Source organism: Corythoichthys intestinalis, chromosome 6 (genome assembly GCF_030265065.1).
Source record: "Corythoichthys intestinalis isolate RoL2023-P3 chromosome 6, ASM3026506v1, whole genome shotgun sequence".
Taxonomy (NCBI): Eukaryota; Metazoa; Chordata; class Actinopteri; order Syngnathiformes; family Syngnathidae; genus Corythoichthys; species Corythoichthys intestinalis.
The window spans coordinates 2,465,729-2,483,652 of NC_080400.1; the positions used below are offsets into that span (position 1 = coordinate 2,465,729).

A 17,924-nucleotide genomic window follows, 5' to 3' on the forward strand; every position below is an offset into this window, starting at 1 on the left:
GTTCCTTATCCGATTACTCGATTATTCGAACTAACTAATCCACCGATTAATCGACTACTAAAATATTCAATAGCCGCAGCCCTAATATATACACATACGCATATTATTTTATTGAAATGTTAATTGCGTTAAACTACCGCAACACATACACTATGAAAATTATACACATCCTTGCTGGCAAGAATGAGTTAAATTTCCACTGGAATTGGTCATAAAATATTCTGTGATTTTGATTAAAATCACTGGTGTAAAGTCTTTTTAAACTAATCCCAAATCATGACATAGTTACATGTAGTCTTGTGAAGAATATAAATTGTAACCATTGGATACAATAAGTCAGCATTGGCTGCCACTGATGTCCAATCCATTTGTTGAGGAATTGCATTTTTGCAGGGTCAGCCCCCTCCCGCGCCTGCAGAGGGCGCCCAAAGCGCGGGTGAGCAGGCGGGTGGCGACAAGAAGCAGAAGGAGAACACGGCCTACGCCAAGAAGATGGTGTTGAGGTTAGCGGGCCTCATGGGCCTAGGAGGCGCCGTTAGCGTCGTCTACATATTCGGTGAGGGAGCACTTCTTCATTATTTTCTCCTTGTTTCTCTCATTCTCCTTCTTTAGTTCCTTTGTCTTCATCTTATTCATCTACTTCTTTTTCATCTTTTTTTGCACCTCCTTTTTCATCTCCTACTTCATCTACTTCTTAATCATTCTTTTCCATCTCCTCCTCCTTCATCTCTTCCATCATCTCCTCCATCTTCTTCATCTCCCTCTACTTAATCTCCTCATTCATCTCCGTCTACTTCATCTGAACCTTCTTCATGTCCTTCCTAATCTCCACATTCTTCATCTCCTTGATCTTCTTCACCTTGTTCTCCTTCATCTTCACCTTCCTCTGCATCTTTATCTCCTTCTCTGTGTCTATCATCTTCTCCTTCATCTCCTTCTACCTCTTCATCTCCACATTTTTCATCTCCTTCTCTTTCACTTTCTTCTTCTCCACCTTCATCTCCTTAATCTTCAACTTCTTGTTCTCCTCCATGTCCTTTTTAATCTCCTCCTTCATCATCTCCTCCTTTATCTCCTTCTACCTCTTCATCTCCACCTTTTTCATCTCCTTAATCTCATTCTCCTGCTCAGTCTTCTCCTTTACCTTCTTGTTCTCCTTGTTCTACTTCTTCTCCTTCACCTTCTTCTTCTGCTTCTTTATCTCCTTCATCGTGCCCATCATCTTCTCCTTCATCTCCCTCTACCTCTTCATCCCCACATTTTTCATCTTCTCTTTCACCTTCTTCTCCGTCTACTTCTTCTTCTTCACCTTCTTCATCTCCTTAATCTTCAACTTCTTGTTCTCCTACATGTCCTTTCTAATCTCCTTCTTCATCATCTCCTCCTTTATCTCCTTCTACCTATTCATCTCCACCTTTTCATCTCCTTCTTAATGTCATTCTTCTCCTTCATCTCCTGCTCAGTCTTCTCCCTCACCTTCCTCTTTATCTCCTACTCCTTCTTAATCTTCTTCTTCTTGTTCTTAATCTCCTGCAACTCCTTCTTATTTATCTACTTCATCCCCTTCTCAGTCTTCTTCAGCTTCTTGTTCTCCTTTATCATCTTTTTTGCATCTCCTTCTTTTTCATCTTCATCTCCTACTTCATCTACTTCTTAATCAGTCTTTTCCATCTCCTCCTCCTTCCTCTCTTCTTCCATCATCTTCTCCATCTTCTTTATCCCCCTCTACTTAATCTCCTCATTCATCTCTGTCTACTTCATCTCAACATTCTTCATGTCTTTCCTAATCTCCACATTCTTCATCTCCTTGATCTTCTTCACCTTGTTCTCCTTCACCTTTTCCTTCAACTTCTGCTTCTTTATCTCCTTCTTCTTCGTGTCCATCATCTTCTTCTTCATCTCCTTCTACCTCTTCACCTCCACATTTATCATCTCCTTCTCTTTCACCTTCTTCTCCGTCTACTTCTTCGCCTTCTTCATCTCAATCTTCAACTTCTTGTTCTCCTCCATGTCCTTTTTAATCTCCTTCTTCATCATCTCCTCCTTTATCTCCTTCTACCTCTTCATCTCCACCTTTTTCATCTCCTTAATCTCATTTTCCTCCTTCATCTCCTGCTCAGTCTTCTCCTTCACCTTCTTGTTCTCCTTCATCTCCTTCACCTTCCTCTTTATCTCCTACTCCTTCTTAATCTTCTTCACCTTCTTGTTCTTTCTTCATCTTCTCCTTCACCTTCTTCTTAATCTCCATCTCCTTCTTCATCAACTTCATCCCTTTCTCAGTCTTATTCTTCAGCTTCTTGTTCTCCTTCTTCATCTCAGTCTCCTTCACCTTCTTCATCTCCTTTTCCTTTTTGTTCATCTCCGTCGTTATCATCTTCGTCTTAATCTTCTCCTTCTCAGTCTTCTCTTCCTTCATCTTCATCATCTCCTTCTCCATCTCTGTCATCTCCTTCATCTTCTCCTTCTCCACACTCCGCCTTCTACTTCACATCCTAATTGTGACAAGGAATTAGTGACAGTAGATGTCCAATCCGTTTGGACTCTGAGGTGCAAATGTTTGTTTACATCTAATTTAGAAAGTAAAAAAAGAAAATATCAGCAAATATTCTCTTATTTATATGTTGTTTTAATTTGAAAATTAAAGTATGAATAAATGTATTTGTTCTCATTAAAAATTGTAAATGTAAGCACAAATAATTCAGATGCAAAATAAGTAGAATGTTCATTTGCTGTCAATTCAAATGGATTAAACATCTACTCATGATACACTTGTTTCCTTATTTTTACTGTTGTAAGTGCTAATATGCTAAAAGTAAAATCAGTTGATTTTCAAGCAACTCTTGGTGGTCAGTCCAATTTCAAGAAGCGGACTTGACACTCGGGACAAAAGCGTCTGCGGCGTTGACACTTCTTTATCTTTTCAGGGACCAATTCGGTGGACGAGCACGGAAAGGCGGTAAGCGTCACACGCGGCCATCCTAAGTGGGCACACTTCACGGACGGGTGGCAAAAGTCTGCTCCTTTCATGTAGCGACGGCCTTCCTGCTCGGCCGCACACTTCTCTCACCTTTTGTTCCGCGAGCCCCTTTGACGCAGACGGGCCGCTTTTTACGGCGGCGTCTCTCGCGACCTTCAAAGAGGCCGATTAGCCCGAGCGTTCCGAGCGTTACGGCCGTTTCGCTTCAAAGGGCACACTTTTCGCACCCGGGCTTCCTGCTCGGCTTTGAAGCGGGTCTGCCGCACTTAGGTTTTGTTTCATCTGGATTCTTAAAGGTTCATTACCCCCAATGCGCGCCATTGTCAAACTCGAGTTGTCACGCTTGTCCTCTGAGAAATTATTAACTGTTTTTATATCTTGGTTTGAATAGATATTTAATACATATATATAGTAAATATAAAGCTAGGCAGGTGACTAGCTAGCTAGCTAGATGGGTTGGTTGGTAGGTAGGTGGGTGGCTAAGTGGCTAGCTAAGTATGTAGGTGGCTGGCTTGGTATGTAGGTGGGTAGCTAGCCAGGAAAGTAGGTAGGTGCGTAGCTAGCTAGGTAATTGGGGAAGTGGCTGGCTAGGTAGGTTGCTCGGTAGAAGGCTATGAAGGTTGGTGGGTGGCTGGGTAGGTAGGTGGGTAGCTAGCAAGGAAGGTAGGTAGATATGGGGCTAGGTAGGTAGGTGGCTTTGTGGCTAGCTAGGTAGGTAAGTATGTAGGTGGCTGGCTAGGTAGGTAGGTGGCTTGGTGGCTGGCTAGGTTGGTAGGTGGCTAGCTAGCTAGGAAGGTAGGTAGGTAGGTAGGGAACTGGCTAGCTAAGTAGGGAGGTGGGTAGGTAAGTACGTGGCTGGCTAGGTAGGAAGGAAGGAAGGTAGGCGGCTGGCTAGGTAGGTAGGTGGCTGGCCAGGTGGCTAGCCAGGTAGGTAGGTGGCTTGGTGGCTGGCTAGGTTGGTAGGCGGCTAGCTAGCTAGGAAGGTAGGTAGGTAGGCTAGTGGCTAGCTAAGTATGTAGGTGGCTGGCTTGGTATGTAGGTGGGTAACTAGCCAGGAAAGTAGGTAGGTGCGTAGCTAGCTAGGTAATTAGGTAAGTGGCTGGCTAGGTAGGTAGCTAGGTTGCTCGGTAGAAGGCTATGAAGGTTGGTGGGTGGTTGGGTAGGTAGGTGGGTAGCTAGCAAGGAAGGTAGGTAGATATGGGGGTAGGTAGGTAGGTGGCGTTGTGGCTAGCTAGGTAGATAAGTATGTAGGTGGCTGGCTAGGTAGGTAGGTGGCTAGCTAGCTAGGAAGGTAGGCAGGTAGGGAAGTGGCTAGCTAGATAGGGAGGTGGGTAGGTAAGTACGTGGCTGGCTAGGTAGGAAGGAAGGAAGGTAGGCGGCTGGCTAGGTAGGTAGGCGGCTAGCCAGGTGGCTAGCCAGGTAGGTAGGTGGCTTGGTGGCTGGCTAGGTCAGTAGGCGGCTAGCTAGCTAGGAAGGTAGGTAGGTAGGGAGGTGGGTAGGTAAGTACGTGGCTGGCTAGGTAGGAAGGAAGGAAGGTAGGCGGCTGGCTAGGTAGGTAGGTGGCTGGCCAGGTGGCTAGCCAGGTAGGTAGGTGGCTTGGTGGCTGGCTAGGTCGGTAGGCGGCTAGCTAGCTAGGAAGGTAGGTAGGTAGGTAGGTAGGTAGGTAGGCTAGTGGCTAGCTAAGTATGTAGGTGGCTGGCTTGGTATGTAGGTGGATAACTAGCCAGGAAAGTAGGTAGGTGCGTAGCTAGCTAGGAATTAGGTAAGTGGCTGGCTAGGTAGGTAGCTAGGTTGCTCGGTAGAAGGCTATGAAGGTTGGTGGGTGGCTGGGTAGGTAGGTGGGTAGCTAGCAAGGAAGGTAGGTAGATATGGGGCTGGGTAGGTAGGTGGCTTTGTGGCTAGCTAGGTAGGTAAGTATGTAGATGGCTGGCTAGGTAGGTAGTTGGCTTGGTGGCTGGCTAGGTCGGTAGGTGGCTAGCTAGCTAGGAAGGTAGGTAGGTAGGGAAGTGGCTAGCTAGATAGGGAGGTGGGTAGGTAAGTACGTGGCTGGTTAGGTAGGAAGGAAGGAAGGTAGGCGGCTGGCTAGGTAGGTAGGCGGCTAGCCAGGTGGCTAGCCAGGTCGGTAGGTGGCTTGGTGGCTGGCTAGGTAGGTAGGCTAGTGGCTAGCTAGGTAGGGAGGTGGGTAGGTAAGTAGGTGGCTGGCTAGGTAGGTAGGTAGCTAGGAAGGTAGGGAGGTGGGTAGGTATGTCGGTGGCTGGCATGGTAGGTATGTGGTTAGGTGGCTGGCTAGGTGGGTAGGTGGCTGGCTAGGTGGGTAGGTGGCTGGCCAGGTGGGTAGGTGGCTGGCCAGGTGGGTAGGTGGCTGGCTAGGTGGGTAGGTGGCTGGCCAGGTGGGTAAGTGGCTGGCTAGGTGGGTAGGTGGCTGGCCAGGTGGGTAAGTGGCTGGCTAGGTGGGTAAGTGGCTGGGCAGGTGGGTAAGTGGCTGGGCAGGTGGGTAAGTGGCTGGGCAGGTGGGTAAGTGGCTGGCCAGGTGGGTAAGTGGCTGGCCAGGTAGGTAGGTGGCTGGACAGGTGGGTAGGTGGCTGGGCAGGTGGGTAAGTGGCTGGCCAGGTAGGTAGGTGGCTAGGTAGGTAGGTATGTAGGTGAGTAGCTAGCTAGGTAGGTAGGTGGCTAGGTAGGAAGGTGGGTAGCTAGCTGGAAAGGTAGCTAGATAAGTGGCTAGGTAAAGAAGTGGCTAGGTAAATAAGTGGCTAGGTGGCTGGCTAGGTAGGTAGGTGGCTGGCTCAGTAGGTAGGTGGGTAGCTAGCCAGGTGGGAGGTAGGTGGGTAGCTAGCCAGGTGGGAGGTAGGTGGGTAGCTTGCTAGCTAGAAAGGTAGGAAGATAAGTGGCTAGGTGGCTGGCTAGGTAGGTGGGTGGGGAGGTGGGTAGCTATCTAGTAATTTAGGTAGGTGAGTACCCAGCTAGGAAGTTAGGTAGGTAGGTGGGTAGCTAGCTAGGAAGGTAGGTTGGGAGGTTGCTAGCTTGGTGGAAAGGTGGCCAGCTAGGAAGGTTGGTAGGGAGGTTGGCAGGTAGGTGGCAGTCAATAATTGTATTACATATTTTCTCTTTATTTTCAGTTTTTTTAAAAATATATTTCATTGTTTTTAAAATAAAATAAAAGCAGGGGTTTTATTTCATAAACAAAAAAATGCAGTGACATGTTCAGTTGTAGCCAGCAGATGTCACTCTGGTCGCTCCCTCTTGTGCTTTCACGCTCAAAATTTGATTGAGGTTTCTTGCCCACTTCGGTTTCAGTACCAAAAATACTTCACAAAATTTTAATTTTGCACTCAAAAAGTAAAAAAAAAAAAAAAAAAAAAAGATAAAAATATGGAGAACATTTTTAATTTGTATAAAAACATTATTAACTCTGTTGTTTCCTAAATCTACATATGACAAATAGGCATGAAACAATAACGCACTAATACATCAAAATTATATGAACTCATTGACTGCTATTGACGGCAATAGACGTCTAATTCCAGCCCCCAAGTCAAAATGAATTAATGATATAAAATGTTATCTCTAAATTGATTAAATAAAACACTAAATATTTTTGTCTGTTTTTTTCTCCCTTTTAGATTCCTGATGAGTTCGACAAAGGTGAGTGACAACAATATCTGCCTCCGTGAATCCATGAATTGCCGAATAATCGACTATCAAATGAATACTCAAGTATTTCGATTGTCGATACTGGAAAAATTGATGTAGATACTTTTCTGTACTTTTTTGATAACCCCTCTTGGCCAAAATATTTGAAGACTCTCAAAATACTGTTTCACGGCAGCTTAAACTTTACTCATTGTCACCTCGCCATCACTGAATATTGTGGTCAGATGGATGTCAGATAAACCTAGAGAAGTTGGCATTGCCGCTGAAGCCCAGCGGGACGGGTAGTCATCATCCGTCATTCCGACAGCGACGCAAACAAAAACGGGTGTATCGTAAACGTCTCCAAAACACGCGTCTTCCATGTTTGTTAGGGGCGCAGGCGGAAATGTCATCTAAAGTGGCCAGATGTTTAACGAGAAGGAAACGCTTACGTAACGACATTCCTGGGAAACGGCCGCCTCTTCATGTTCGCTCTGATTTAAACAATCTGAGTATCAAGTCATGCACTCTTTACAAATTGGGGCATTTGCCAAATTTAAAGATTTTCCGTAATCCCGACTGCCCTGAAACATGCTGTTTACAAAAACAAAAAAACAAACAAAAAAAAATACTTCCTGTTAGTGCTGCAACGGTTAATGATTGAGTAATTCGATTAGAAAAAAGATTCAAATTAAATTTTGCTGCTTCGAGTATTCGTTTAGTTAAAGTTTTAAATTAAATTAATTAAACTTTTGAAAGTGTTTGCATTTACTTTTATTGATTTGGGTGGATACACTGCCCTCTTGTCTGCCTCATTTCGCACGGGTGAATCCAGTGAACCCTGTTCAGACCAACATAGCTTTGTTTAAGCTAATATTTTTTTTTAATGCATTCGTAATTTAGTTTATAGGTATAGACCCTACCCACCGACGTCACAAAACCACGTGCTCGCTGTATGGTTCCGCCCACTTGTCCGTCATTTTGTCTCTGTATTAGCATTGGTTTCAATTGATCGAGGAATTTAAAATGCATTTCATGGAAGACCCGGTGCTTTCTGATGCCGTAAACTCACTGGATGTGTTGCATAAAAGGCGTTATGTGGAAAAACTTCGTTCTATACAGTCGCCAGATCCATATTTGATGCCCAAATCGATGTTTTTCGACCCAATGTCTTCGCCCTGTCTGCCTGACATCTGCTACGCTGATATTTACAATTATCTTGTCCACACAAAATCAGCCTATTCTCACGAAAATTTGAAAAACTTCAAGAGCTTGGAGGCTTATAAATACTTCATTGCTGGTTGGGTGAAACAGGTCCTCGTCCACGAAAATTCGGCAGGAATCTATCTTGTGCTTGGAAAGGTGAGTTACGAAATTTTCAATTCAAAATCTTTTGTTATTGCTAACATCCACTGTCAAGTCTAATGTATTTCATGTCGTTTGTCAATGGAGTTAAGGCTTTTAATGTTTATATGGTTTAGCGATAGCACTCTCACTACATACATACGTGTATGTTGTCGGCGATTAGCCTAGCAATGATCTTAATTGTGGTTATTTGTCAGCCCAAAACCCTCTAAGTATATCTTAAATGCATCTTACCGGATATAAAATGACTACTACATAGTCTGTGGTGATTTTTTGGTGCCCAGTTTTCACGTCGAATTGCAGCCGTCCATTTCGCTCTCCTCTTTGGATCCCTCGGAATACGGTAAAACTTCAAGTCTCTCCTTCCATCTTCTCTGTTAGTGCAACCAACAGCCACACACGCCTTCACCATTTTGATTATTCATGTTAAGGAGCAGAAAAACACGTTGTAAATAGGAGGAATGTACGTAGCCGTAACAGGTTAACACTATGTTTTGACGGACAATTGGGCGGTACCATTCAGGAGAGCGGAGTTGTGACGTCTCGTGGGTAGGGTCTATATTTAGCTGTTTTTTTTTTTTTTGTGGGAATATGTGTCTGAACCATTTGTTAAAAGCATTGTAAAAAAAACGTTAGCATTTTATTGCATTTAAGCTAGCGGACTTTTGCAATGTAAATCAGCCAACTGTTCATTTGTTGTACATAGAGCCTCATTTATTCACTTTTTTTATACTGTTTGAGGCTGAGCTCAGGTATTTAAATTTTTCATGTTCCTTATCCGATTGCTCGATTATTCCAACTAACTAGTTCATCGATTAATCGACGACTCAAATAATCGATTGCTGCAGCCCTAGTTTGAATTTATTTTTAAGGATTTGAGTGGATACACTACCCTCTAGTGGAGACAGTTAATATGACGTAACTCATTTCACATTTCACATGGCTGAATCCAGCTGCTCACTGTTAAGACCAACAGAAGCTTTTTACTGGATTTTGACTGATTTTGCAAGGCCCACAGAAAATTCTGTTCTATTGCTATATAAACATGGAACACACCAAAAGAAAGATTACTCTCTTCTTTCAGCAGGGAACAAAAGTTAGTTCGTATCTTTTCCATTCTTTAGAAATCAGCATTAGAAAATAGCTTAGTTTGAGCAATTTTCCATTTCCTGATAAAAAACAAAGAAATTGAGCTTTTTGTAAAAGCATACATTTCAACATAGCTATTTTTTGCAATTGTGACATCCCCAACATCTGAATAATCTTCTCCCTCTACAAAATAACATAAACAACAAGACAAATGGAGCTTTTGATAGTTATAGTGGGGCAAATAAGTATTTAGTCAACCACTAATTGTGCAAGTTCTCCCACTCGAAAATATTAGCGAGGCCTGTAATTGTCAACATGGGTAAAACTCAACCATGAGAGGCAGAATGTGGAAAAACTCCAGAAACTCACATTGTTTGATTTTTAAAGAATTTATTTGCAAATCATAGTGGAAAATAAGTATTTGGTCAAAACCAAAAGTTCATCTCAGTACTTTGTTATGTACCATTTTTTGGCAATAATGGAGGCCAAACGTTTTCACAAGCTTTTCACACACTGTTGCGGGTATTTGGCCCATTCCTCCATGCAGATCTCCTCTAGAGCAGTGATGTTTTGGGGCTGTCGTCGGGCAACACGGACTTTCAACTCCCTCCATAGATTTTCTATGGGGTTGAAATCTGGAGACTGGCTGGCCACTCCAGGACCTTGAAATGCTTCATACAAAGCCACTCCTTTGTTGCCCTGGCTATGTGTTTGGGATCATTGTCATGCCCCGAGAACCAGCCTTGTCTCATCTTCAATGCCCTTACTGATGGAAGGAGATTTTCACTCAAAATCACTCGATACATGGCACCATTCAGTCTTTCTTTTACGCAGATCAGGTGTCCTGGTCCCTTTGCAGGAAAAGCAGCCCCAAACCATGATGTTTCCACCCCCATGCTTCACAGGGGGTATGGTGTTCTTCAGATGCAATTCAGTATTCTTTCTCCTCCAAACACTTGAACCTGTGTTTTTACCAAAAAGTTCTATTTTGGTTTCATCTGACCATAACATATTTTCCCAGTCCGCTTCTGGATCATCCAAATGCTCTCTAGCGAACTGCAGACGGGCCCGGACGTGTACTTTCTTCAGCAGGGGGACATGTCTGGCCGTGCAGGATTTGAGTCCCTAGTGGCGCATTGTGTTACTGATTGTTACTGTGGTCCCAGCTCTCTGTAGGTCATTCACTTGGTCCCCTCCGTGTGGTTCTGGGATTTTTACTCACCATTCTTGTTATCGTTTTGACGCCACGGGGTGAGATCTTGTATGGAAACCCAGATCGAGGGAGATTATCAGTGGTCTTGTATGTCTTCCATTTCTAATAATTGCTCCCACAGTTGATTTCTTTACACCAAGCCTTTTTGCCTTTTGCAGATTCAGTCTTCCAAGCCTAGTGCAGGTCTACAATTTTGTCTCTGGTTTCCTTCAACAGCTCTTTGGTCTTGGCCATAGTGGAGTTTGGAGTGTGACTGACTGAATTGTGGACAGGTGTCTTTTATACCGATAATGAGTTAAAACATATGCCATAAATACAGGTAACGAGTGAAGCCTTGTTAGACCTTGTTAGAAGAAGTTAGTCCTCTTTGACAGCCAGAAATCGTGCTTGTTTGTAGGTGACCAAATACTTAATTTCCCACTGTAATTCAATGTGATTTTCGGTTTTTTTTTCCCCAGATTCTGTCTCTCATAGTTGAGGTTTTACCCATGTTGTTGGTTACAGGCCTCTCTAATCTTTTCAAGTAGGCTAACTTGCACTATTGGTGGTTGACTAAATAATTATTTGCCCCACTGTATGTGTAAACAGTTACTTTGCTAACTGAGAGATGATGCTTTTGTGGCTGCGACAGCCGGGGTAAACTTTCCCTCAACACCGCTTGTCTCATCAAGATGGATTTTTTTGAGTCTTTCTTTTTTGTTGACCACTGCCTCGTGGCGGAGTTCACCTGGGGGGGAACTGGTTTGGCCGGCGACGCGGGTTCTGCTCGGCGTACAGCACGGACTCAACGGCATCGTCCGCTGCACTGGTGGTCCCGGTTGTTCTGCTCGGCCGTCCAGCGCCTGCCATCCTGGACGTCCATTCAGTCATCTTCCGCCGGCGCCCCGGCCATTTGTTCCGTTGAATCGGTCTTACCAAATGCGCTACTGCCCTCCATTGGCCAGTTTTACTGCTTTAAAATGGATTTTCAGCATTTTGCTTTGGAGCTCAGTTGAATCAGAACCTAGAGATGCCTAATGTGAAAAAAAAAAAAAAACGTAAAAGACGTATAAATACGTATTTGGGACACTGAAACATTTAAAAATAGAATGTATTTATACATTTTTGGGAGCAAATGAGTTAAAAGGAGTCAATCTCATAAAATCATAAGAATAAATGAAAAATTTTGAAACATGTAAGCTTGCTATTAAGTCATTCAGAGCCATTGATAAGGTTTTATTTAAATATGTTTATTTTTAAGAAAAATAGCCCCATTTTTTAAAATGTTATAAATTTTATTTATAAAAGCATAATTCATTAATAATTTATTTATTTAAAAATAATAATAATTCATAAAATAAAAATAAATGTCATATCAATGAAATTTTTCTCTTTTAATAACTCGATTTCATAAAAGAATTGTAAACGCACTATACTGTGGCTCATTGTTAACATGATCCAAACAATTTTTTTGCCGTTGATTGGAATTCCAAAGCCCAGAAGTATAAGTCAGATTTGGCAAAGACTAGTCTTTTTTTTCCTCCCCTTTTCCCCTCCTTTATTTCTTTTTATTTGATGACTTGGAAGCTTTCCCTTCCCGCTTGTTTATTTCTCGGCTTTTTAACGAGCTTTTTATTCCTTGTTCTGTGGAAAAACATGAGGCCAAAAAAAGGAGAGAAGACGTGCTTTCTGCCTACGCTCCTCCTCGCACGCACCGGTTTTGTTATTTGTACACGAGGGCGCCGGAGCCCGATCTTCGACGCGCAAGGGTCGGTCACCTCCAGGAAGGGAGATCTGTCGTTTCTGTTCAAAACATACAGTAGCGATAATTGTCTGATGAATGTCTCCCTCCATGTTAATAAATCCATTTTATGGCTTGATTGGAATTTGTTATTGCGGCTGATTTAAAAACAAATAGTTTCATGTTTGTTTTTTTTTTAGGCAAAAAGGAAATCTACAGTGCCTTGCAAAAGTATTCGGCCCCCTTGAACCTTGCAACCTTTCGCCACATTTCAGGCTTCAAACATAAAGATATAAAATTTTATTTTTTTGTCAAGAATCAACAACAAGTGGAACACAATCGTGAAGTGGAACAACATTTATTGGATAATTTCAACTTTTTTAACAAATAAAAAACTGAAAAGTGGGGCGTGCAATATTATTCGGCCCCCTTGCGTTAATACTTTGTAGCGCCACCTTTTGCTCCAATTACAGCTGCAAGTCGCTTGGGGTATCAGTTTTGCACATCGAGAGAGTGACATTCTTGCCCATTCTTCCTTGCAAAACAGCTCGAGCTCAGTGAGGTTGGATGGAGAGTGTTTGTCAACAGCAGTCTTCAGCTCTTTCCACAGATTCTCCATTGGATTCAGGTCTGGACTTTGACTTGGCCATTCTAACACCTGGATACGTTTATTTTTGAACCATTCCATTGTAGATTTGGCTTTATGTTTTGGATCATTGTCCTGTTGGAAGATAAATCTCCGTCCCAGTCTCAGGTCTTGTGCAGATACCAACAGCTTTTCTTCCAGAATGTTCCTGTATTTGGCTGCATCCATCTTGCCATCAATTTTAACCATCTTCCCTGTCCCTGCTGAAGAAAAGCAGGCCCAAACCATGATGCTGCCACCACCATGTTTGACAGTGGGGATGGTGTGTTCAGGGTGATGAGCTGTGTTGCCAATACGCCAAACATATCGTTTTGCATTGTGGCCAAAAAGTTCAATTTGGGTTTCATCTGACCAGAGCACCTACTTCCACATGTTTGGTGTGTCTCCCAGGTGGCTTGTGGCAAACTTTAAACCAGACTTTTTATGGATATCTTTGAGAAATGGCTTTCTTCTTGCCACCAGATTTGTGCAGTGTACGACTGATTGTTGTCCTATGGACAGACTTTCCCACCTCAGCTGTAGATCTCTGCAGTTCATCCAGAGTGATCATGGGCCTCTTGGCTGCATCTCTGATCAGTTTTCTCCTTGTTTGAGAAGAAAGTTTGGAAGGACGGCCGGGTCTTGGTAGATTTGCAGTGGTCTGATGCTCCTTCCATTTCAATATGATGGCTTGCACAGTGCTCCTTGAGATGTTTAAAGCTTGGGAAATCTTTTTGTATCCAAATCCGGCTTTAAACTTCTCCACAACAGTATCTCGGACCTGCCTGGTGTGTTCCTTGGTTTTCAGAATGCTCTCTGCACTTTAAACAGAACCCTGAGACTATCACAAAGCAGGTGCATTTATACGGAGACTTGATTACACACAGGTGGATTCTATTTATCATCATCGGTCATTTAGGACAACATTGGATCATTCAGAGATCCTCACTGAACTTCTGGAGTGAGTTTGCTGCACTGAAAGTAAAGGGGCCGAATAATATTGCACGCCCCACTTTTAATTTTTTTATTTGTTAAAAAAGTTGAAATTATCCAATAAATGTTGTTCCACTTCACGATTGTGTCCCACTTGTTGTTGGTTCTTGACAAAAAAATAAAATTTCATATCTTTATGTTTGAAGCCTGAAATGTGGCAAAAGGTTGCAAGATTCAAGAGGGCCGAATACTTTTGCAAGGCACTGTATGTCTACCAACTCTTTAAAGTGATCCTCTAACTTAAATACATGTAGGCTCTAATAAACCACAATTGTTCTCTTGCACTAAAATGTTGTTAGAAACACATAAAATGTAAAATCAATGGCAATATTTCATAATATTTACTACATATTTTGACCGTTAGTTGGCACCATGGTTTGTGAGCTCGCAGTGATGACGTCATTGGGATCTTTCCAAATGTGTAGCGTGTTCAACAATTGCTTTTTGCTGCATAAACTTGCCAAGTAAAATGCCATGATGTGCTGCTTTTGGATGGAATTTTCAGTCAAATGGAAACAAGGGGAGTGAAGTGAGTGGTCAAGGTGCAATTATTATTTTAAGTGAATAAATGTGCATAAGTGGAAGCTTCTCCCCCTTTTTGGTCCCTGTATGCACGTACCCTACCCACCATACGTTACGACTGGCGCCCAAACATTTTTCCGGGATCCTCAGTCAAGTAAGGGATCCGTCTATTTTCTGGATCCGACAGTCCCGCCGCGTCTGCAATATTGGTTTCGGATCTGTCCATTTTCTGATTCGATTCGTCGGTCCCACAGCGGCTTTTCAGATCAGTCTATTTTGTGGAATCGACGGCCTCTCTCAAACCTCTCAAAGGCCAAACAGTGCAACTTTCATGAAATTATTGTCACATTCTGCTGCTGGTTAGATTGTGTTTTGTTGCTGGGCTGTTAGTGGGGGCGTTCCTGACGTCGCACCTGAATCCAATGCAGGCTCATCAACGCAGCATTTAAGCACGGGTGAGCTCAGAGAAGGCTGGCGAGATATTTGCTTTGCTGATCGCCATTTGACATCTCGCACTATAGTCTCGCTACATTTGCTTGTTACGCCCCTGCATTGGTTTTTTTCTGTTAGTGTGCTGCATTCGTTTGTAACCTCTACCCTGTGCAGGTATTTGAGTGTTTTTATTTTGGCTGTTTGGCTCGCTGCCTATCGTCTTAGTTAACCTTCGAGTTTGTAGTATTGGGCTTCGTCGACCTGCTGTCACGGACTCCTTTAGTTATTTCTACTGTCCCGCGATCGCGTGTTATTTTTTGTTCGCAACCCTTGTACGTATCCCCCGCTTGTTGTCCGCTTCGAGGTCCAACCTTGTTTCCACATTTGCGGAAGCTAACAGTTATAAGTAATAATAATTGACCACAGCATCCCGTCTCTCTATTAGCCTCCTTTTTTCGGGAGGGGGGGGGAGTCCCTTATTTCTATTTCTGAAAGGTGGCAACCCTACTTTGGAAACAGTTCCCAAATTACTGCAGCATTTCTTTAAGTAAAAGACAAAGTTGACGTAGTGAACTGACCAGAGATTGTTGCGCCGGTCCAGCGCCCATCCTCTGGATAGCAGTCCTGCTCTTGCAGGCTCAAACTCGTTGTGTTCGTTCACGTTTCGTCTTCAAATGTTTTATCAGGTTCGAGGTATTGAAACTGGCCGATTTAACTCCACATCTCGAAACTTTCAGGCCGCAAATCTTGCATGCAGCCATTGATTTTAATTGACGGGATTTCTATTTTGAAATATTTCCTGACCGCCGCCATGTCGGCGCCGCCATGCGACCTTGTTATTGGTCAGGAGTGGCTATTGGCCCGTTCTCATTGGTCTGGAGCAGGCCAATAGCGATAGCTGCTTGGTGTTCACGTGTCATCACACAACACAGAGACAGACTGTAGTGAGCGCCAGGAGGAAAAAAAAGGCTGCGGTCAAATGTTATAATAATGGACCGGTAAATGGTATCGGCGCCGTCTTTGTTGGTACTCGCCGATACCGATACCACCATTTTGGGCCGGATCGGCGCCCCCTGCCGATACTAGTATCGGTATCGGTGCATCTTTAGTTTTAATATCAAATTATAACTCATACTAACATTTATCTTTTAAGAATTACTTGTCTTAAAAATAGAGGATCCCTACCAAAATGGCCTCAGAGCAGCCATGTTGGTAGGGTCAACATTCCCATCAAAGTCAATGTATTGACTGTAATATTGAGTCATAACAAGTGAATTGACGGTCCAATCCATATATTTTTGGTAATTTGCTGTTGATTCTTGGGAATTTTCCGGTCACTTCCTGTTGATTTTAGGGTACTTTTAGGTCACTTCCAGTACATTTTAGGACATTCCGGGTCACCTACTGTACATTTTTTGGGTCATTTTCTGTTGATTCAACTAAATTTCCATTTGACGTCCTGTACATTTTTGGTCAGTACTGGTCACCTACTGTACATTTTTGGTCATTTGCTGTTGATTACAGGGGATTTTCGGGTCACTTCCTGTTCATTTGTTACATCCTGTTGATTCTCAGGTACGCACAGTACTGGCTGCGAATATTCATTTTTCAGTGCCTTTGACAGTGTGGTTGTCAAATAAATCATAATAATAAATGAAAATAGAAAATACAGAAGGGGGAAACTATTTTTCACAGTCGATTTTGTGTGTGTCTCGTTCAGATCCGCCAGTGGTCCAACAGTTGAAGAGAACCGTCAAGTACTTCCAAGACTACAGACAGGTGAGTTTTTTTTTTTTTTCACGTAAACAATACCTTATTGTACCTCACAGTATCTTATTTTTTATTTTATTAATATTAGAGATGTCGATCAGGTCCGATCACGTCATTTTCAAAGTATCGGAATCGGCAAAAAAATATCGGCCATGCCTTTTTTTGAATATATATACTATATTTTTTAATTAAATCGTTTTCTAATTGTATTTAACGTTACAGACATAATATGTTACACTTATCCAGAGTCTTTAGTTTAGGCTTAAGGTAGGGTTATCAAATTAATCCCAATAACGGCGGTAATTAATTTTTTAAAAAATGTATCACGTTAAAATATTTAACGCAATTAATGCATGCGCTGCATGACCCATTCACGCAATGTCGCGCTCAATCTGTAATGGCGCCGTTTTACCTATATAGAGAGATAAAAGGCAGCGTAAAATGAGTAGAGTGAATTTTGGCAGCCTTTGGAGCCTTTTTTTAATTGGCTAAAGCCTTAAGGCCCAAGTACACCGCATGCGTGATCGTTGCGTTTGCGGTCCGGTTCAGTGTTGCCTGCGTGCCACGCAGTCCGTCAAAAACAGGCAAATCATACCGGCTGCTGCACGGCTGCGGTCCGCCAACCTCGTCCCCCCCGTGAGCTCTCGCGTGATCGCGCGCGATAATGTGCCATTTAAAACAACGAAAAACACACGGAGTCTATACTCATCAGAGAAGCAGAGAGAGAGAGCACATATTTTCTTTGCATATTGATATTTTAGTTAATCTGGAATTAAGAGACAGACATGACTGCATCATGATGAGATCAGGACAGAAAAACACACATAATAGGACACCTTGCAGCTTCCTTTTTTATATTGTCCTTATAGAAAGGATTGCTGCATCATAAATGATTTTGTGGGTTTCCACCTCCACGATGAAGCGCTCATCATCCATGTTCGCTGGTGTTTAAACCGTGATTAGGCACCTGGGTTGTTACGTCCAGGCCCAGCTCCGCCCATTTTGCCGGATGCGTGTCCGGCAAAAATAGAAAATAGCCTATACCATGCGGCAGGCATGCGGCACGCCGGAGGTGGTTCGCAGTCAAGCCGGAGCACTGACGTGGCCGGTATACGTTGAACAATAGGATATAATGGGAACGGATTGGCTCCGGCGCTATTTTTTACCGGAGTCGGACCGCAAACGCAACGATCACGCATGCGGTGTACTTGGGCCCTTACAATCCCTCTCCCTACGATTAGAAATATCATGGGAAGCATTGTGGGGAAGCAAGGTAGCAACTGATCTTTTTCTTAACACCTTATGTTATTTCCCAACTCAGAGAAGATATATCAATTGGTAGCACGACGCACAGTCATGGTTCCACTTCCCATCATACATTTGGGCATGGCCTTCAGTATCATTAACTGAAAGCTCCACAAATACACTAAATGGCAATATTTAGTCACAATATACAAAGTCACAAGTCTTTCCTTGGATCCCTCTCACAGAAAGAATTAATAATGTAAATGCCATCTTGAGGATTTATCGTCATAATAAATATAGTAATTATGTACTGTATGTTGAATGTATATATTCGTCCGAGTTT

General features: G+C 43.0%; 1 protein-coding gene across 3 annotated transcripts in view; it reads left to right on the forward strand.

The window, feature by feature from the left end:
- Nucleotides 1-17,924, forward strand: part of timm50 (translocase of inner mitochondrial membrane 50 homolog (S. cerevisiae)) — a 47,145-nt gene that overhangs the window by 7,961 nt on the left and 21,260 nt on the right. For 2 of the 3 annotated variants that reach the window (XM_057838674.1, XM_057838675.1), the window contains 4 exons: nt 394-556; nt 2,925-2,956; nt 6,598-6,619; nt 16,287-16,345. In XM_057838674.1, the coding sequence (XP_057694657.1) occupies nt 394-556; nt 2,925-2,956; nt 6,598-6,619; nt 16,287-16,345 (276 nt within the window). Of the gene's footprint in view, nt 1-393; nt 557-2,924; nt 2,957-6,597; nt 6,620-16,119; nt 16,142-16,286; nt 16,346-17,924 lie in introns of those variants that run through there. The other variant, XM_057838676.1, reaches the window with a different exon arrangement.